This window comes from Melanerpes formicivorus, unplaced genomic scaffold (genome assembly GCF_026170545.1).
Source record: "Melanerpes formicivorus ecotype bairdi unplaced genomic scaffold, bMelFor1.0.p_v2 SCAF_13, whole genome shotgun sequence".
NCBI lineage: Eukaryota > Metazoa > Chordata > Aves > Piciformes > Picidae > Melanerpes > Melanerpes formicivorus.
In genome coordinates this window covers 2535177-2556221 of record NW_027142365.1, presented here as the reverse complement: position 1 = coordinate 2556221, position 21045 = coordinate 2535177, and the positions used below count along the sequence as shown (strand labels likewise).

The 21045-nt window shown below is 49.8% G+C and overlaps 1 protein-coding gene across 7 annotated transcripts in view; it reads right to left on the bottom strand.

Annotated features, from left to right (window-relative positions):
* The window catches only part of WNT3A (Wnt family member 3A), a 106630-nt gene that overhangs the window by 7730 nt on the left and 77855 nt on the right, over positions 1-21045 (bottom strand). For all 7 annotated transcript variants that reach the window (XM_068145826.1, XM_068145827.1, XM_068145828.1 and 4 more), the window contains one exon: positions 600-865. In XM_068145826.1, the coding sequence (XP_068001927.1) occupies positions 600-865 (266 nt within the window). The remainder of the gene's footprint in view (positions 1-599; positions 866-21045) is intronic.

Sequence of the window (21045 nt, the reverse complement as noted above, 5' to 3'; positions counted from 1 at the left end):
TGAGACTGTGTCCTCTTGTTCTGGTGCTGGGTGCCTGGGAAAAGAGACCAACCCCCACCTGGCTATAACTTCCCTTCAGGGAGTTGTAGAGAGCAAGAAGGTCTCCCCTGAGCCTCCTTTTCTCCAGGCTAAGCAACCCCAGCTCTCTCAGTCTCTCCTTATAGGGCTTGTGCTTGAGACCTCTCCTCAGCTGTGTTGCCCCTCTCTGGACACCTTCAAGATTCTCAACGTCCTTCTTAAACTGAGGGCCCCAGAACTGGACACAGGACTCAAGGTGTTTCCTAACTAGTGCTGAGTACAGGGCACAATGACTTCCCTGCTCCTGCTGGCCACACTATTCCTGGTGCAGGCCAGGATGCCATTGGCCTTCTTGGCCACCTAGGCAACACTTGAGTATGGAGTGGATGAATTTCCTTCTGGCTATCACCAATGGCATCCATTGATCATCTCCCTGACAAGGGCAGGTCTCACCGTTTCATGATGCCAAGCTGCACAGGTTTACCTCTGGCTACTCCCCTCAGTCCCCTCCTGCTGCTCACTATGGCAGGTAAGAAAAGATTAAGGAGAGCTCAAAGAAGGTGAAATGGAAATGTCCTTACGGTCCTCCCGGCTTCGTTGTTGTGCCTGTTCATGGCTGAGCGAGCGTCTGGTCTGTTCTCTCGAGCGTCTGCAAACTCCCGAGACACCATGCTCCCAAACTCCACGTCCTCACTGCAGCCCCCCCACTTCCAGCCCTCCCCAGGAGAGCCCTTGTGGCGAGTGTCGCAGCCGCAGATGGTGGCCGAGCCTTCGGCGCAGGACCTGGTCACGGCGAAAGCCACTCCGGCAGAGGCGATGGCGTGGACGAAGGCTGATTCCCTGGTAGCTGTCAAAGAAAGCAAGCAAGCGAGCAATAAGCAGTGGCCAGTGAAGGAAACGTGCATGGCTTTGATCAGCCCTGTCAGCACCTTCTCTTGAGGGCATGGCAGCAGGCCAGGAAACTCTCCTCTTCCCTGTGGTCCAGTTTGGATCTGCTCCAAAGAGGTTTTCTTTTACTACTAAATAAGCTTCTGCATAGACAGGACCAGGCTTGATTCAAGGCCACTGAGGTCAGCCAAGACGTTCTGACTAAGGTCATCCTAAGGTCTTAGGATAGGGCCATGGCAAAACCAGAAGCAGTGCAAAGCTGAGTTTCAGGGAACATGCAGAGTGCACCGTACGGCACGTTGCAGGCACTGCACCACGGAGACATACCCCGAGCTCCGCTCTTGGCTTCAGGTGCAAGGAATCTGGGCTGTGTTCCCATACTGTGGAAAATGCAGGTTTACACTTAATGACAGCCTCCACCCTTAGTGGTGGGACCAGCACCAAGTAAAGCATCTCCTTCTCCTCACTCTGGGTGACCTGCTGATGGCTGGAAGGTAGGAAAATGCCAGGACAGCCAGATACTCCCCAGTCCTCACTGTGTAACCTGACCATTGTCCTCACATTCCTCCCTGAGGCCACCTTCTCTTTCCTAGGCTATCTAGCTCACTTAGAGACAATGTTCAATATATGACATGTTGCTTCTAGGTTAGCTTTTGCTCACTTGTTGGATTAAGCCTCCTGCCAAGGGGGCTGGAAGTGAGTTTCTGCCCCTTGCCTCAGGATGGTGGGTAGGATCAACCAAAAGATGGCATGGCTAAGGACTGAGGAGCCTTAGACTCTGTGTAGACCTTGCTTCAGAACATTTCATCCAAGCTGGAGCTGGGTGGAGAAGAGCAGCTTAGCATTGGCCTGGCTTTCCTAGATGCTTTTTCCTACCCTGTAGCAAACCCCAAACATTTCAAACTGCTTTACAAATGAGGAATATACCAAAATACCAAGTTTTGGTCTTGCTGTGTTTCTTCACTCACTAGAAGTGACCCTGGATTTCAACACCACACCTCAGGAGACACCACTGCAATGATTTTTGGCTTCAGCAAAATGGCCTTTTTGTCATGAGCACAGCTGTTCTCCAGCCCTCAAGGCAACTCTAAGAGGACACAACTGCTAAGTGGCCTCTCTTAACCTCCTACACCATTCCCCACACGAGCTCACTCATAGACCATGAAAGTTAGCCAAGAAAGCTTGTTGTCCCTGCCACCTTTCAGATGTTCAGGCTAGGACAGTGCTGAAATATGAATGGAACCACAAAGGCTGAATGCCAGGTTGTCAGTAGATGCAACTTCACCAGCTTCTACTGAGCTTTCCATCAGCTGACAAGGTGCCTACTCAAAACCACTCAAACCTTCTCTGCGCTGCATTTTGCTGATCTGAGCTTTCCCTGGGCATTTTGGCCCAATCTTTACCTTCTAGATGCTTCCAGGCTTTACTAAGGCAAAGAGAGTTTCACATGCCAAGCAAAAAGAAGCCAACACGTTCTGGGGGAGAAATCAAAATTGCATGCTTGCAGAGCAGTCCTGTCTGGATGGAAGGCTTAAGCACCACTTGGCTTTGGGAAGCCTACCAAATACAACATGCAAATCAAGTGATGTGCATGAACTTACAAGCAGAAGGCATGAGCAATGTCCTGGAGCATGTTGTCAATGTGCATTGTGAGGTTAGTAAGCCACCGAGGGCTAGAACTGCGAAAGGAAAAGGCAGAAACCCTCAGCTCCCCAACATGCTCTTCAAAAGCCCTTGTTCAGCATCTGCCCAGCCTGGAGGATCCCAGCTTCCTGCAAATGGTGACTATGAAGTTCCTGAGCTGTGTGAAAGCTCAGCTTCTGAGCGTGAACAGAGGAGTCCAGTTCTAACAGGATGGTTGATTCATCATCTTGCACTTGACTAAGCACCAGACCTTAGGGGTGGAGAACGTTCATGACGTCTCCAAGGACACTGCTGACCAGTTCTGAGGTCTGTGAAAGGCAAAGGCTTCTTGCAAAAGCCAGGCAGGTGAGTTGATGGGATGAATGCCAGTACTTTCTGGTGGGGAGGTAGAGAGCATAACGACCAGAAAAGAGCTGACACACACCTTTCACCTCCTCCTGTGGCCTTACGAAGCTTGGAACCTTTTCACAGAATCATAGAATGGCTTGGGTTGGAAAGGACCTTAAAGCTCATCTGCCCTGCCATGGGACATCTTCTACTAGCCAGGCTGATCAAAACCCCATCCAGCCAAGCCTTGAACACTTCCAGGGATGGGGCATCCATAATTTCTCTGGGTAACCTGTTCCAGTGTCTCTCCACCCCCACTGTAAAGAATTTCTCCCTAGCATCTCATCTCACTCTCCCCTCTTTCAGTTTAAAGCCATTATCCTGGCCCAAGTCTGCTCTCCCGAAGCCCAGGGTGCTGAGCTTGCTGTGCGCTCTCCTCACTGCCCTAAGGCTCTTAAACTCCAGCATTTCATGGTCACTGCAGTCAAGGCTGCCTTTGACCTGTGAGGGTGATGGAATCCTGTTCCAGGCTGCCCAGAGAGGTTGTGAGTCTCCTCTGGAGCTTCCAAACCTGCCTGGGCATTGTGATCCTGGGCAATCTGCTGTGGAGGACCTTGCTTTAGCAGGGGCTTGGACAGGATTATCTCCAGAGGTCACTTCCAACCCCTACCGTGCTGTGATTCTGTGATTCCTTGGCTTGACCACAACTGAACAAGAAGTTACAGGAGGACAGCTCTGTTGTGGATACCAAATCCTAAATCCCAGCTCCCTTACCTAAGCTCTCCACTGTTGAATGCCAATAGCTGCAAGAGGAGTTTAATGGGATTTACCTTAAGATGCACCAACTCTACTCAGCTCTCCTCTTCCCAGAAAGAGCCCAATGCCTTTTACAGCCCATAGATGCCATAATCACTCCCCTGCTTTTGAAATGCAGCCACCCCTGGGGTGGAGTGCAGCCACCACTTAACAGCACACAACAGGAAGCAAGCAGCATTGTATCTGATGGTAACTACCTGGGGAATGTAGGCAGGCAGAGCAAAGAAGCTGAGATCTGGCCCGGAGGCACAGAGGTTAGGAGGTTGTCTCTTGAGAAAGTTGTAACTGATCTCTTTTAATGACTCCATGAAATTAGGGCACTGGGTTTACATCTCCTACCCCTAACTCCAGGCACCGAGTTCAGTATTGACGCAGATGGAGAAGAGCCATCGGGTGAATCACTTCCTGTCACCTTCTAACTTGTAGGACTGTCCTTTGATTACTAATCAGAGGAAACGGCGTGAAATCGTGCCAGGGGAGGTTTAGGTTGGATGTTATGACAAATTTCTTTACTGAAAGGGTAGCCAGGCATTGCAAGAGGCTGCCCAGGGAGGTGGAGGAATCATCACCCCTGGAAGGTGTTCTAGAAGCATGTGGACACGGCTCTTTGGCTTAGAGGGCATGGTGGTAAGCTGATGGTTGGACTCAGTGAGCTCAGAGGTATTTTCTAACAGAAACAATTCTGTATTTCTATGACCTGACCCTGCTGAGCTCTGAAGAGCTTCCCCAGGTCGTAGCCGGAGGCAGTGTGGCTGCAGGAATGGAGAAGGAGTGGATGGAGGCAGAGATAAGCAGAAGGAAAGCATGCACTTGTAATGGAAATGAGGGGTTATTAAGGTGCCATATAAAAATGCAGGAGACTCGGCACAGATAACAGGAAAGTGCAGTGTATTTGTCAGGTCGACTCATTCCTCTCTGGGTGGTTCTGGTAGCAAGAGACAAGCAGCTCGTTAGGACTTGATGAGAGCTTCTGGAAAGTCATCTGGCAAGAGAAGGTTAATAGGGACTAATACCTCATGGGGATGTTGACTTAACAGCAATTTAACCACTGTGCTTTCAGTGTGCCACAAGGTCACCAAAGCTCTGGCTTCAGCTTGTGTAATTCCTGCCAGCTCCTGAGTTTCCCTGCAGGGCTTAGAGACTCGGATGGCTGGCATGGACCCTTCTTTTCAGGGGGTTGGCTATCTCTGAAAAAGGTGCTGAGACTTATCGAGGGCCTTCAGGGATGCTCTGTAGCTGCCTTCTAATGCAGAAATCTCCAAGTCGTTGTCTACTTCTTGAAATTCATAGAGTGGCTTGAGTTGGAAGGGACCTTAAAGATCATCTAATTCCAACCCCCTGCCACAGGCAGGGACACCTTCCATTAGACCAGATGGCTCCAAGCCTCATCCACCCTAGCATGAAACACTCCCAGGCATGAGGCATCCACAGCTTCTCTGGGCAACCTGTGGTCTTGCAGGTTAGACATCATGGGGAGGAAGGCGTTGTCCAGAGGAGGAAGGTGGTGAGGAGTTTGTGAAGTGAGGTTTGAGAGCTTTGGAAGCCAATCTTTGACTCAGATGAGGTGAACTCTGTTTTCAGTTGCAGTATAAAGAGGACTACCCAGCTGCTATCAGCACTCTGTGGTTTCCTTTATCTAGATGTGGGTGGAGAACTGTGCTGTTTTCTTGTGGGCAGGGTCACCCCTGAGCATCTCCATGGCCAAAGCTTAACCAGAAGACCTGAATGAAAAGTCAGGTTGTCTCACTTTGGATGAAAAAGGAGGATGGTAGGAAAGAATAACCCCAAATTCTCCTCACCAGGGATGCAAGAGCTGAAGCACTCACGATGGAAAAGCTGATGCCTGCTCCTTACTGGCAACTACACTGAAGCCCAGGCTGGAGGAGAACCTCAACTCTGAAGGGTGGCTCTCAGACCCATCTCGAGCCACAGTCTCATCAGTGGCTAAGGAGATGATGGCCCCCAGCAGGAGTGGGTTTCTTTAGGCTCACACTGACAGCCTTGCAGGCACAGCTGCTTTCTGAAGAGCAGAAGTGAAATCCAACGGGACCGATGAGTCAGAGCTCACAGGAGCTGCACAACCGTACACAGACAGCGGTGCTGGCTCATACCACCCTGAACAGCATTGCCTCCTGGCCCTGAAACCTGTGTGCAGGGGACTGCCTGCAGCAGAGCAGCCAAGCCTGCCCCAGATTCCAGCAGATGATACTTCTGTCCCTCAGCCCAGATCCCTCAGAACAAAGAACTCAAGGTTTAGGACATGGGGATGATGTCCCCCAGCTGACAGTGCTCTTTGCACTGCAAGAAAGCTGGGGACAGTCCTTTTAGCAGGGTGTGTAGTGACACGATAAGAGGTGATGGTTTTGAATTAAGAGAGGGACATTTGGACTAGACAGGAAGAAGAAATTCTTAACAATGAAGGTAGTGAGACACTGTCCCAGCTTGGCCAAAGAAGTGGTAGAAGCCCCATCTCTGGAGCCACTCCAGGCTGTTTGGAGCTCTGAGAAACCTGCTCCAGCTGCTGATGTCCCTGCTGAGTGCAGCAGGGTAGGACTAGATGAGCTTTCAAGGTCCCTTCCAACTGAAACCATTCCATATTCCTGTGGTTATAAGAAACAAAGGGTCACAACTCAGAGCCCAGAACATATTCCTCCCCAGGGGAAGGAGGAAAAAAGATAGGGGAAAAAAAACAATCATGTTAAAAGGCACTGGGTATGTGTGATGATCCCAGAGAAGGAAATGGTTTGCCAATCATAACTATTAAATGTTGGCACAGCACCAGGTGAAGACAGAGAACAGGGAACCCCTTGGCACAAGCCACCTGACAGATCCATCCACACTAGAGACAGTGCCCAAGTGCTGGAGGGGAACAAGTGTTGTTCCCATCACAGATTAGGAGGAGGAGGAGGCTCACAGTGGTGTCATGGCTGCTGTGAGCCTGACATTGCTTGTGGGGAAAATACTGGGAACGTTGGAAACAAAATATTGGCGCTCACCGCCTCGGAGGCAGGCGAGCTTCAGTTTCACCACATTCCTCTTGATTGTAGCAATAGAGGATCCCATCTCAGATAAACTACCTGTGAAGGTTTTACATAAGCCATCTGGATCAGCCTCAAGCTTCCTTCAGCTCCTCTGCAGAAAAGTTCCTGTTCTTGCTGCTCCTCTTTCCCTTGACCCATCCTCAGCATCCCCAACATGTGGGTCGCCTGCAGCAGCCCTGGCCTGGCACTGAAGGCTCTTCAATTACCCTCTTAACCCTTCTAAAAGAGGATCTTTGTACCATGCTTGCTGTTTGGTGTCTGTAGTGGTGTGTCACAGTGTCCAAGATGCATCTTCTGCCCATTAGGAAAGATGGAGAAGAGCAAGTCTGGGCCTTGGATATGGTCAACACAAGGATTATAAAAGGATAAGAGAAGTCAGGCTTCATTCCACAAAGCCCATTCCCCAGCTGGTAAGGATGTTGGAAAATGCTTTCCAGAGTCCAAGCTTTAGGAAGAGATCCTGAGCTTCTGTAAAGCTTTCATTCTTTCCTTGGTGACACTCTCAAGTCTGAACACCAAGCAGCCAAGTGCCATGGCCCTGCTTTTCTGCTCAGTCACAGCAGCATCAGCCAGGAAGTCCCTGTTGGTACTCTGAGAAGACTCTGGACACTTTAGGAAGATAAGAGCCAGGTGACTGCCTTACCTAGTGGGCCACAAACTCTGCACAAAGTCCTTCTCTGGACACAAGTGACTGTGACACTCTGCCTCAGTGTCCTGCCTACAGAAATCCCTACATCTGCACAAATCCATCTCTCAAGGGACCTAAAAAGCCACTCAGAAATTCACTGAGATGGTGCTGCCTACTAACTGGCATCACAGATCACGTTTGGCATGCTGTCCATGCAGGACAGAGGCAGAAAGCTCAGCTTCAAATTTGACACAAGAGCAAAAAAACTTCACAAGGCAAACAATCAACACTTGGAATAAATCTCCCCAGCAAAGTGGGGAAGTACCCAGTGTTGGACACTCTAGGCCATGATCTTGCCAAAGAAAGGTTAGACCAGATGGTTCTTGAGGTTCCTTCTGACCTGATAGGCTATGATTCAATAGCCTGAGCTGTGAGCATCCTTTCAGCCTGCAACATTCCAGAGCAGAGGCAAAAAGAAGGACTTTCCTCCTCACCCAGTACTGCATGGTACCTTATTAACCTAGGAGTGATACCTATGCTTGGATCACTCTTCTTCCATAAGGCCTTCTATGAGATTATCAGAATCTCAAGCTGCCTTTGTTCTAAGCTGTTCAAAGCTAAGACTCTTTTCTTGCCATCACCTCCTCTGGATTTAGAGCCATTACAGGTCTTGCCCCTAGCTCCAGGACTTTCCAGAGCAGTGTGGTGCACAGAGAAGACACATCCAGAGCTACACAGACCTCCAATCTTGTCCAGAAGAGATTGCATGGGATTCTCTGGGCAAGAGCAGAGCCTAAATGATTGCCTGGGATCCCTTGGATGCAGAAGGATCACCAAGACCATTCCTCAGAGATCTGTTTGAAAGACTATAGATAGAGTCTTGACAGAGATTGACAGGCTGGTCTGGATGATTTGGAGCCACACCAGTGAAAGACAGATGTCTGCTGCCATTCTCTGGGGTGTAGACTTGTCTCAGGTCTCCTAGTTTTTAGCAGCATTTCCTGTGTGGGTTTATAGAATCATAGAATTGTTAGGGTTGGAAGGGACCTCAAGGATCAGCCAGTTCCAACCCCCCTGCCATGGCCAGGGACACCTCACACCACAGCAGGTTGCTCACAGCCATGTCTAGCCTGGCCTTTAAAGCCTCCAGAGATGAGGCTTCCACCACCTCCCTGGGCAACCTGTGCCAGGCTCTCACCACCCTCATGGGGAACAACTTCTTCCTAACATCCAACCTGAATCTACCCATTTCTAGTTTTTTTTTCCATCCCCCCCAGTCCTATCCCTCCCTGAGACCCTCAAAAGTCCCTCCCCAGCTTTCTTGGAGCCCCCTTCAGATACTGGAAGGCCACAATTAGGTCTCTTTGGAGCCTTCTCTTCTCCAGACTGAGCAGCCCCAACTCTCTCAGTCTGTCCTCATAGCAGAGCAGCTCCAGCCCTCTGCTCATCCTTGTGGTCCTTCTCTGGACACCTTCCAGCACCTCCAGATCCTTCCTGTACTAGGGGCTCCAGAACTGGTCACAGAAGTCTGGAGAAGGCTGCTCTGCAGCAGTCCTCAGGGACTGCAGATCATCAAGTCTTTCAGACCTAACCCTGAAATGGGATGAAGCTGGCTCCAAGAGCAGCTGCAGCAGTGGGAGAAGCACAGCTTTGGGGCACCCACACTGCAGTAAGCGATGCCATCCAGGAGCTGCCCTGCAGATCCATGCCGGGCTCTGCATGATGCCACAGCCTCTGCCCTTCTTCACAGGGAGCTGTGCCAACTCCATGCCCAGCTGATTCTGCACGGTTTCTCATCAAAATCCAGCTCCAGGGCTTGTTTGACTTTTTTATCCTTTTAAAACTCAGGCCCCTAAATGCAAAGACTTATGCAAATGCCAGGCATTAATAACAAGCAGCTAACCACACTTTTGCATATCTTAAAGGAAAGGTTAGGTTTGGGTCCCATCTGTGTTGTGAAAGAAGTTCTGATTGAGTTCTTGTTTCCTCTGAACCAGTGTGCTAGTGTCAACACATCCCTGGGAAGATGAAAGGCCCCAAAAAAGACATTTGATCAGATTAGCCATGATTCAGATCATTGGAGGGAAATTATTAAGTGGGCAGCTCCTGCCAGGGAACATGAAGGTGATACAGGTAAGAGGGAGTGTTGGATTGAAGGGGGTTGGATTAACACAGCTTGTAAAATCCTGTAGGCCAAGTTCCCCTAAAACATCTGAATGATTTTTTTCCCCTCCCCCCCCCCCCCCCCCTTTTTTTCCTCCCCTGGTTGCTTGTGGTTATCACTGCACCCAGCACAATGAAGCTCCAACCTCCAGCGTGGTACTTCAGCTTCCAGACCTTTCAGGCTCTACCTGAAACAGGTAGATCCAGATTGTCAGACACTGGGGCAGCCCAGGAGCTGCACACAAGGTGCTGGGAGCAGGGTTGGTGCTCCCTGCCACCCTCCAAGCCCTCATGTGAGCTGAGGGTGGGCTGAGGGCTGGAATGCTCTGGCTAATTAGCTACTGTCAAAATAACCCCAGGTGATCACAGGTAACCAGACCCCCAAGAGAGGCAAATCAGCAGGATGGTCTGGTATCAGTAACCCAGGGCTGATACCTGCAAAGCAAACATCCCTCTATCTCTTTCTCCATCACCCTATCTCTCTGTCCATCTAATCATTACTGTCTCCTTACCTTCCCTGCTCAATGCAGACACATTTTATCTGTCTTTCTGTTGGCTTGGTCATGTGCGAAACACTGTGGGAGTCTGATCCCCCCATTTCCACCATCCTGTAAAAAATGCCTTCTGCATATTTCAAGTTCTGAAACAGCACCATCCTCTCAGCCCTTCAAACCACCCCAGACTGCCCCAACCCCTCATCTCTCTCAACCACACGACGGGCGTCCCCAGGAGGCTCTAGACAAAAGGAAGCTGTGTGCCAATTGTGGGTTATTAGCAGAGATACAGCAAGCTCATTGTGGCAGGACTCAGTCCTTAATGAAAGGGGAAGGAGGAAAAGGAGTGGGGCAGGACTGGGGGGGTGAAAATCTCAGGAGTGTGTTCCACGTTAAAGAATCACCAAGGATCCTTCCTGGAAAAACAAAAATAGGGGAGGCCAAAAAAGAAAACCAAACCCCAGGCAAGAGAGCCCAAACAGCGCTACGGAAAACAGCTCCAGTGGCCAACAGGGCATGGGGATAAAAATAATGATCTTATTAAAAAGAATTGTTTTTAAATGTATTTATTAAAAATAAGATCATTGCTTTCTCTTCTCAGGAGCAACATGGGCAGGCAAAAGGATTGCCTTTGCCCACCTGAGAGTGGAATGCGAGGCTCCGTTTCACTGCTCTGAAACAGCGCTATGGAAAACAGCTCCAGTGGTCAGCAGGGTATGGGGGATAAAATAATGATATTATTAAAAAATAATTACTTTAAAATATATTTATTAAAAATAAAATCATTGCATTCTCTTCTCAGGAGCAACACAGGCAGGCAAAAGGATTGCCTTCGCCCACCTGAGGATGGAATGCAAGGCTCCATTTCGCTGCTCTGAAACAGTGCTATGGAAAACAGCTCCAGTGGCCAACAGGGTAAGGGGATAAAAGTAATTATATTATTAAAAATAATTGTTTTTAAATGTATTTATTAAAAAGAAAATCATTTCATTCTCAGGAGCAACATGGACAGGCAAAAGGATTGCCTTCTCCCACCTGAGGATGGAATGCGAGGCTCCATTTCGCTGCTCAGAAACAGCGCTATGGAAAGCAGCTCTAGTGGCCAACAGAGTAAGGGGACAAAAGTGATTATATTGTTAAAAATTAATTATTTTAAAATATATTTAATAAAAATACAATCATTGCATTCTCTTCTCAGGAGCAACATGGGCAGGCAAGAGGATTGCCTTCACCCACCTGAGAGTGGAACGCGAGGCTCCATTTCACCTCTACGGAAAGCATCTCCAGTGGCCAAGAGGGTATGGGGGATAAAATAATGATCTTATTAAAAAGAATTGGTTCTAAATGTATTTATTAAAAATAAAATCATTGCTTTCTCTTATCAGGAGCAACATGGGCAGACAAAAGGATTGCCTTCGCCCACCTGAGAATGGAATGCGAGGCTCCATTTCGCCGCTCTGATCGCATTTGACAGCCCCCCTCGAGACTGCCCGGTTGGTATGGCAAATCGTCCTTATTACCTGCTGGGGTGAATGAATCCCCCTTTGTGCTGCCACTGTCACGCTGCATTAGGTTGACAATGGCCCCAGATATTTTATATGAAATTTGCCCTCACTTGTGATTAGCCAGCACCAACTAAGTCATAGCAACCTAGAACTATGCATTGGCCGGGCCCCGTTGTCGGCCGAAAGGGAAATCCCTATTCAAATGGTTTAATAAAACAATCTAAAGGGCGTGTGAATCGTGAAAAGCATTTTCACTTTTCTCTTTAGCTTAATCTCATGGTCGCTGGGATATTGTGCTCCGAGCAGACCCCAGCAGGGTGTGGGCTAAGGTCCCCCATCAACTTCTTTTACAGCCTCCTTTTCTGTGAGTTAATGATATACCGGTGTGATTGCCTCCCGCAGCAAGAAGAAACACGCAGCTGATGAAAAGGATGGACCTCCTAACACATCCTAAATGGCAACAATTTCTCATCCAGAGGTCACAGGTCGTAACCTGGATTTTGAATCACCACCCAGATCTTTTTCAAAGGCCCTTCTAAAGCTGGGGGGTTCTGCAAGGCCGTTTTACGCACACACAGACACACAGACACTGCGTTATCTCCAGAGGTTCCTGCCCCGCTTGAGGTCTGAGTTTAGGGGTTGGAAACAATCAGATTCTCCCCTGGGTTTGGGCTACAGTTTTCTGCCTTTCATATCCTCTCAGCTCTTGGGAAGGCTCAAGACAGAGGTGGGCAATGAAGAGGTAGGGAGACAGTAATGATTAGATCGACAGAGAGCTGCGTGATCTCTCTGCAAGGCACCTCCTCAGCACCTCCAGAAGGTCACCCAGGCTGCCTTTCATATGCTGTCAACTCTTGGGAAGGCTCAAGACAGAGGTGGGCATTGAAGAGATGTGTGACTTCTCTGCAAGGCACCTCCTGAGCGCCTCCAGAAGGTCACCCAGAACTCAGCAGCACCCTCAGTTGTCTCAGCAGCACCCTCAGTTGTATCAGCAGCTGGCCCTTCATCCTAAGCCTGTCATGCTCCCAGCACGGAGCATCACTTCCACTGAGGTTTCAAGGTCTCTCCTCACTCTCTTGCAAGCGTGGAAAACTCTCCTAGTGCTGACCCCTCCATAAGAAAAACCTCCCACACATGGGCAAGATGCAGCTGCAGAGATCTGGCTGTGGAGTTGGGTGGGAGGAGGGAGAAGAGAAGCGTAGGGTTCACCTTTCACAGTTTTACTCCACTTCCTTGCCCAGGCTGGGAAGCAGAGGAGGGCAGCAGTGGCAGTTGTGGGGTCTCCAAAGGCCAGCTAAAAGCTGGGTGCTCACCCCAATGTTTACCTAGAGAGAGGAACTCCTTGGCTCTGCAAAATGAGCCTGGAAATCCCCAGGGAAAACAAGCTCCCTCATGACCCTCCTGCAGCCGAGCCTCCAAGCACAAACAGAAGGTGAAAGGGAAAAGTAGCACAGGAATCAGTTTTGTTTCCCCCACCTTCCTCTATTTTCCCCTATTCCCATCTTGCCCTATCCTACTGAGAGAGCAATACTCATAGGACATCTTATCCTAGAGAGAGAGCAAGAGGAAACAGACTCAAGCTGCACCAGGAGAGGTTTTGGTCAAAAATGAGGAACAATTTCTTCCCCAGAAGAGTTGTCAAGCCCTGGACCAGGCTGCCCAGGGCAGTTCAGGAGTCCCCATCCATGGAGTGGATTCAAAGCTGTGTAGATGTGGTGCTGAGTGACATAGTTTAATGGTGACCTGGGTTAATGGATGGACACAGTGATCTTAACAGCCTCTTCCAACCAAAATGATTGTGTGCAGCCTTGGGCCAGGCTGGAGGTTCCTCTGGTGATTGTGTGTCAGTGTCCCCCCTTGATTTTTCTCCCAGCAAAGCTCAGCAAGGACAGGGCTGCAGGGAGCACACACTCTGAGAACAGCCCAAGTTTTCACCAGGGATCCTTTGGGCTCTCAACCCCCACTTTAGCCTCTCCTAAAAGGTGTTCACAGTTGTGGTGTGCTTCTACCACAGCTCCCCAAGTCACTCCAAGCTATCTGGGGCAAGGAGTGATTTTATTATGTGCTTCTAACAGTGTTTAGCACAATGGGGCCCTGATCTCTGCTTGGGGCCTCTGAGTCTACTGTAATACAAATAATTAACCATAATGGAGCTGGGAAAATATCTTAATAAAACCATGGAATCAATTTGAGGCAATTAAGCAATTTTTCGGCTTGCAGAAGTTTTTTTATTGCTTTGCAGGCTCAATTTGGAGAAGGGAGGGGGTTGGGGATGCTGGGGGAGCTGCAGGGAGCTGCTCATCCCCCTGCAGCAGGCTTTGGTAACCTCATTTTGCTGTGGGTTTTAGTTTCACCCAGCTGGGCAGGCAGAGAAGTTTTATGCAGCTCTGGAAGCACAAAAGCCACTTTTTATTAATAGCTCCTGAGAGGAAGCATGGTTTGGAGGCTGGATCCGTGGTTCCTAAGGGAGAAGGAGCTCAGTCTTAATCAGCATGGCTTTGGACAGGCTCACCTGCCCTGCCTCTGCCTCAGCTGCCCACCTGTGAAATGAGGAGCAATTCTTAGCCTCCTGCTTTCTAGTCTCAAACACTTGAGGATAGAGCCAGCTGCCAAAGCAATGGGGGATCACAGAACCACAGCATCTCAGAATGGCAGGGATTGGAAGGGACCTCTGGAGATCATTTAGTCCAACCCCTCTGCCAGAGCAGGCTGCAGAGGATAGCATCCAGGTGAGCTTTGAATGACTCCAGAGATGGAGACTCCACCACCTCTCTGGGCAGCCTGTTCCAGGGCTCCACCACCCTCAAAGTAAAGATGTTCTCTTCATGTTTAGGTGGACTTATGTTCAAGTCTGTGCCCATTACCTCTTGTCCTGTCACTGGGCATCTCTGACAAAACACTGTCCCCATCTTTCTGATGCTCACCTTTTAACTATTGATAAGCATTGATAAAATTTCCCCCTCAGTCTTCTCTTCTCCAGGCTAAAAAGCCTCAAGTTCCTTAGCCATTCTTCATGTGATAGATGTTCTAGTCCCCTAAGCATCTCTGCAGCCCTTTGCTGCACCCTTTCAAGCAGTTCCCTGTCCTTCTTGAACCAGGGAGCCCAGAACTGGACCCAGTCCTCCAGATCTCTTTAGACAGAGAGGAATAAGAAAGCTGCCAAGCCCTGGACCGAAACCAGATGATTTACAAGCAATTAGAAGCCGGCAGGTAAGCTCTGGATGACAGAGATTCTGGTTAGGGCTGAGGCTCTTGCATAATTTGCAAGTGGAAAAGGCAGCTAAATATAGTTGAACACTTGTCTAAAGGTGTGTTCAGCTCTGTACTTGTCCATCCTGGAAAGGGGTGCATGTGAGGACAGCACCAGCACCTTCTAAGGGTGGGCAAACTAACAAATCCATCAATTCACCCAACCAAATCTGACACCTCAAGAGCTGAACTGCAGCTTGTGAAGGAAAGAACAATAGCCTCCATAAACACATCTGCTGCTCAAGGGGGTTCAGACCCCAACATTTTTTTATGCATAGATCTAGCATGGCCAAGCCTCTGCAGGCACTCTTAGCATCAAGGCATGTTCTAAGTGGTGTTCCCTTAAAGCTTCCAGAGCTAAAGAGAGGGAGTCAGAACAACCACAACAGAAAAAGTGGGGGGGAAATGCAGATATCCCTCCATACATCACGAAAGCATGACTGAGCCTATGACCTGGGGATCACTGAATCACTGAATGGTTGGGGTTGCAAGAGACCCTTCAAGGTCATCCAGGCCAACCCCTCTGCAGTCAGCAGGGACATCTTCAACTAGAGCAGGTTGCTCAGAGCCTCAGACAATCTGACCTGGAATGTTTCCAGGGATGGGGCATTCAGCACATTAACTTTGGAGGAGGAAGGGTGATGACCTGCTCTGCCTACACTGTCTTTAGTGGGAGTGGAAGGCATTTGCCAAGCTGCTGGAGGAACCTTAAGGGCTTACTGGCAGGGTACATTGCTTTCATCCCTGCCTATCTCACAGCAAAGGAAATCAAAGCTACACATCCTCTGGTCTCTTGGGATGAGAGCTGCTAAAGATTCCTCTCTTGCTGTTGAAATGTAAGCTCCCTTGGTGGCATCACTGCTGCTGCCCTGTGTAATGAGTGAGGAGAGAGGATTATGTGACGTGCAGGGATGGAAGAAAAAAGAACAACCACCACAAACCCTTAGGAAATGCCTTTGAAAATCAGTTACTGAATACATCAGGTGAAGTACAAAATGGATGTTTTGGCCATCAGCAGAAGAACATGGGGCCAGATTCTCCTCTTGGCCTGGTGTGAATCAGAATAATCATTACCCAGTTCAGGGGAAGTGGCACAAGATCGAAGCCACAGTAATTAGGGAAGCATCTTGTATAGAATCACAGAATGGTTTTGATTGGAAGATCATCGAGTCCAACTTTCAACCTAAGACCACTATGGCCAGTGCCACACCTGTATGTGCCTTGAACACCTCCAGGGATGGTGACTCCACCACTTCCCTGGGAATAGGAGTTAGCTTTTTAATAGAGAAAGAATGGAATAGAGCCCCAAGTCCCCTGCCTGTGACTGAAGTGGATGTGGAGGGGAACTTGTCCCATGAACTGCACCAGTACAGGCTGGGAGGTGATCTGCTGGAGAGGGACCTGGGAGTGCTGGTGGATCACAAGTTATCCATGGGGCAGCAATGTGCCCTGGTGGCCAAGAAGGCCAATGGGATCCTGGGATGTATGAAGAAGAGTGTGTCCAGCAGATCCAGGGAGCTTCTCCTCCCCTTCTACTCTGCCCTGGGGAGACCTCATCTTGAGTACTGCCTTCAGTTCTGGGCTCCCCAGTTCAAGAGGGACAGGGATCTGCTGGAGAGGATCCAGCAGAGGGCTTTGAGGATGATTAGGGGACTGCAGCACTGCCTGGGGAGGAGAGGTTGAGGGACCTGGGGCTTTTTAGTCTGGAGAAGAGAAAACTGAGAGGGGATTGAATCAATGTTTATAAATCTCTGAGGGCTGGGGGTCAGGAGGGAGGGGACAGGCTCTGCTCACTTGCTCCCTGGGAGAGGACAAGGAGCAATGGATGTAAGCTGCAGCACAGGAGGTTCCAGCTCAACACAAGGGGGAACTTCTTTAGTGTAAGGGTCCCAGAGCACTGGAACAGGCTGCCCAGAGAGGTTGTGGAGTCTTCTTCTCTGGAGACTTTCAAGCCCCATCTGGATGTGTTCCTGTGTGACCTGAGCTGGATTGTATGGTCCTGCTCTGGCAGGGCTCTGACAGGACTTGATGATCTTTTTGGGTCCCTCCCAACCCCTGACATCCTGTGAGCTGTGACCCTGTGAACCACACCAAACCAAAGGAAGGGGTGGAAGAGAGCAAACCGAAATGGTGTTCAAAAAAGGGTTGGACGTGGCACTTGGGGCCATGGTTTAGTTAGTCATGAAGGTGTTGGGTGATGGATTGGACTTGATGATCTCTGAGGTCTTTTCCCAACGTTATTGATGCTATGATTCTACGGAAGTGCTGCTGGGAGGTTGTGTGTAGCACATGGGTGGCAGAGCTGGGAATAGAGCTCAGCTCCCTTGACTCCATGACTTATAGCTGCGTAAGCGAGGGAGCCCTCTCCTTATTGATCCCTCTGGGCACCTCGCCTTTCTCCTGGCCCTTTTCCTCTCCCCCTTCTCCTTGCTGTCTTCCATCTCTCATGCTAATATCTCTTGCCTCTCAGCATCTCACAGGACCCCTCAGAAGGGAGAGGCGGTTGCTGCACGCGCAGCCTTCGACTGATTCATCCCTGTGCTGGTGTGTGACTAACACCCCTGCTATTTGGCCAGCTGCTGCCATTAATGTACATTTCATATGTCAGAATTTAATTAAAGTCTTATTCATAAAAAAAAACACCAAAACCTAGGCCAGTTTAATTTTTTCTTTCTTTTTTTTTCCTCTCTTTTTAATGGAATACCCAGAGGGGATATTGCAATTGGGGATTAAATGCCAGAAAACGCTGTCAGATTCACCCCCATCCCCCTCCCCGCTACTACATCTCTAATCAAAGCAGCAGGTTTGGATATCATAAAGAAAAAGCCACCAAACCCACAACATCATTTGCAGGAATTCGCTCTGCAGGTGCAAAGATCAATCCTGAGAGAAGCTGAGAGCTTCCAGCTCTTGGTGGAAGGCAGTGGAAGGTACTCTGAGGAGAAGCCAACTGCACAGCAAGAGCCAGCTCCTCACCCAGTGGATCTGAGCTCATGCTCTTATGGGAGACTTTGCAGGGTCCTGCAACCTTTAATCATGCAAATGGCTCACGTCTTCAGCGCAGCTCCAGACTTGCCAGCAAAAGGCTTGCAGGACCGAGTGTGGCAAGGGGAGCTGGGATTTGTGCTGGCACAACAAAGTTTCTGGCAGTTATGGGCTTGAAAATCCATCCCTCCAAAGAGATGCTTCTCCTCAGTTAGCTGGGAGGAGTGAAAACTCTTGGGCTTGCATGTTCCATGGCCTAGCAAGGCTCTTTAGTGGACAACGTCATGCAGAAGGTTGGCAGATAGTTCTTGCTTCGAGGTCAGGCTCTGAGCAACCTGATCTAGTTGGGGATTTCTCTGCTGATGGCAGCAGGGTTTAAAGATGGTCTTCCAACCCAAGCCATTCTCATCACCAAGGCTCCGAGGTGACCTCATTGTGGCCTTCCAGTATCTGAAGGGGGCTCCAGGAGGGCTGGGGAGGGACTGCTCAGGATCTCAGGGAGTGATAGGACTAGGGGGAATGGAATGAAGCTGGAGGTGGGGAGATTCAGGCTGGAGGGGAGGAGGAAGTTCTTCCCCATGAGAGTGGTGAAGCCCTGGAATGGGTTGTCCAGGGAGGTGGTTGAGGCCCTGTCCCTGGAGGTGTTTAAGCCCAGGCTGGATGAGGCTCTGGCCAGCCTGATCTAGTGTGGGGTGTCCCTGCCCATGGCAGGGGGGTTGGAACTAGATGATCCTTGTGGTCCCTTCCAACCCTGACTGATACTATTCTGTGGTTCTGTGGTTCTGCAATAGTGAAGGAGTTAAATGGGAACCACGACCCAAAAATCCACAGCAAACATCTGAATATGTGTACCCTAAGAGGACCAACTTGGTCTGGGTCTTGGGAAGAGGCTGAGACCAAATCAGAGAGTCTTCAGTGATCATCATCCAGATTGAAGGCACAGCCTTGGTCAGAAAGTCTGGTCTCCAGCAATTGCCCTCAAAATTCTGCCCAGGACAGCTCTCCCCAGCAGGGCTGCTGGGTGTGTGCTGTAATGGTGAGGACACAGGAGGCTTGCATGGCTCATATCAGGGTGCCACACCAGTTAGGGCTGATGATGGCCCCTACTTCTTGTCAACCTTCCATTGCCCATCACCAGCCATCAAAACTTCTTCTCCCTAAGACTCCCAGGGCTGCCTAACAAACTTCAGCATGAAACAGTAAAGCCTCAAGAGCAGCAGTAACCCAAAGTCCTAAGCAGACACCTTCACTCCAAAACTTCAACTGCTCCCCAGCTGACATCTGCCTACAGGCCTCTGAGACCTTTTCAGGACTTGTGGAAGTCATGAAAGGCATCACCACAGCTTGAGTGCAAGGCAGCTGCAGGGATGTCAGAGTATCACACAGAATCACCAAGTTGGAAAAGACCTTAAGATGACTGAGCCCAGCCATAACCTAACATCTCCCTGTACATAACTGTTACACCATGTCCCTGAGCTCCTCATCCAAATGTGCTTTAAAGCCCTCCAGGGATGGTGACTCCACCACTTCCCTGGACAGCCTCTTCCAGTGAAGAATTCTTTTCCTGCTGTCCAGTCTAAACATCCTCTTGTGCAACTTGAGTGCATTTCCTCTCCTCACTTGTTACCTGGGAGAAGAGGCTGGCCCCCACCCCACTAAAACCTCCTTTCAGGGAGTTGTAGAGAGTTTCCCCTCAGCCTCCTCTTCTCCAGGATGAACATCTGCAGCTGCCTCAGCCACTCCTCATAGGACTTGTGTTCAAGACCCCTCTCCAGCCTCAAATTGGAGTGGCTGCTTCCTGCTTAAAGCAAGAAACTCACAGCTGCCATGCCAAGCCCATGCCAGAGGAAATGCTGTGCAACACATGCAAGGAGAAGTCCCCAAACTCTCTCCTGCAGAAGGTTGAGTTAGTCATGAGAGTCATTCTTCAGGAAGATCATGGAAGTGTTTAGGTTGGAAAAGACCTCCAAGATCCTAGAGTCCAGCCATCAGCCTTAGACCACCATGGCCATTAAACTGTGTCCCCAAGTGCCACATCCACACGTTTCTTGAAAACCTCCAGGGGTGGTGACTCCAACCACATTCCTGGGCAGCCTGTTCCAATGTCTGGCCAGGCAGATCTCCAAACCCATCTAACTCAAGCCTCCATGTCAGGTATTTTTATGAGGGTCAGTCACTTCAGTCACCAGGGTGAGCTAGCAGTGCACCTGAAGTGTGAGCTGGGACGTGCTTGACCTCCATGGAGCAGCGGCCTCGCAGCGCACACGTAGGAGCTGTTAGATATGCTAATATGAGAGCACCAGGCCCTCATCTGGAAATCTTAAGAGGGGATTAGAGCAGATGAGTCCTCATTTAGTTTTGCAGAACAGCAGCAGAGATAAAGCTGGTTGCTCCTTTGCAGGGTGTTAAAGGGGGATTTCCTGGTGGGTGGGTCTCCTCAGTGGGGTATTATTGTATTGACAGTGGGGCGGGAAGGAATGGATTAAGCAACTGGCAAGGGGATATTGGAGCCTTTGCATGTGCTGACAATGGATATAAGCTGGGGAGGGTGGAGAGCTGTCAGTGGGCTATAGGAAATGAGGTTTGGAGCCTGGTTTATTCCTGGAGACCACACTGTTGCTCCTGAGCAGAGCATTGCTCTTCAGAAATTCAGCCAAGGCTCCCATGCTGAGTTTGTCACCTGTGGCCAGCGACAGGTCAGGTGTTGTCCATGCTGCTGGACCTCCTGGTGTGGAAGGCAGCCAGCCAGTTTGAGCTGCTGAAGTTGAGTCACCCACACACTGCCCAATCTGACCCTGCAGTGGAGCAATGCCAGTGCTGGTAAGAAATCTTATCTTCTGCCCACAAATAACTCCCAGGTCTCACCACCCTCTCGGCCTTCTTGAATGTCTGCAATTTCCCTGCTCTGTCCCTTGGCTGTGGTGAAGATTTTGGCATGCTTTTCTTCTAATCTTCATGGTTGGTCTATTCTGGCCAAGTGCAGGTGCTGTGGGCATCACCATCAAGTCTGGTGCCAGTTTGGGGCACCTGCAAGTTCTGTGGGTGGAAGCCTGCAGAGATTTCAGGAGTTGAGAGCAGAGCTGAGCAAAGCAGGTGTTCAGGAGGGGATTGGATGTGGCACTTGGTGCCAGGGTTTAGTAGTCAGGAGGTGTTGGGTGACAGGCTGGACCTGATGATGTTTGAGGTCTTTTCCAACCTTATTGATTCTATGATTCTATGAAAACAGAGCTGGGAAGAGGCTTCCACTTCACCCTGGAGAAGTCATCTCATTGAAAGAGGAGAGATTT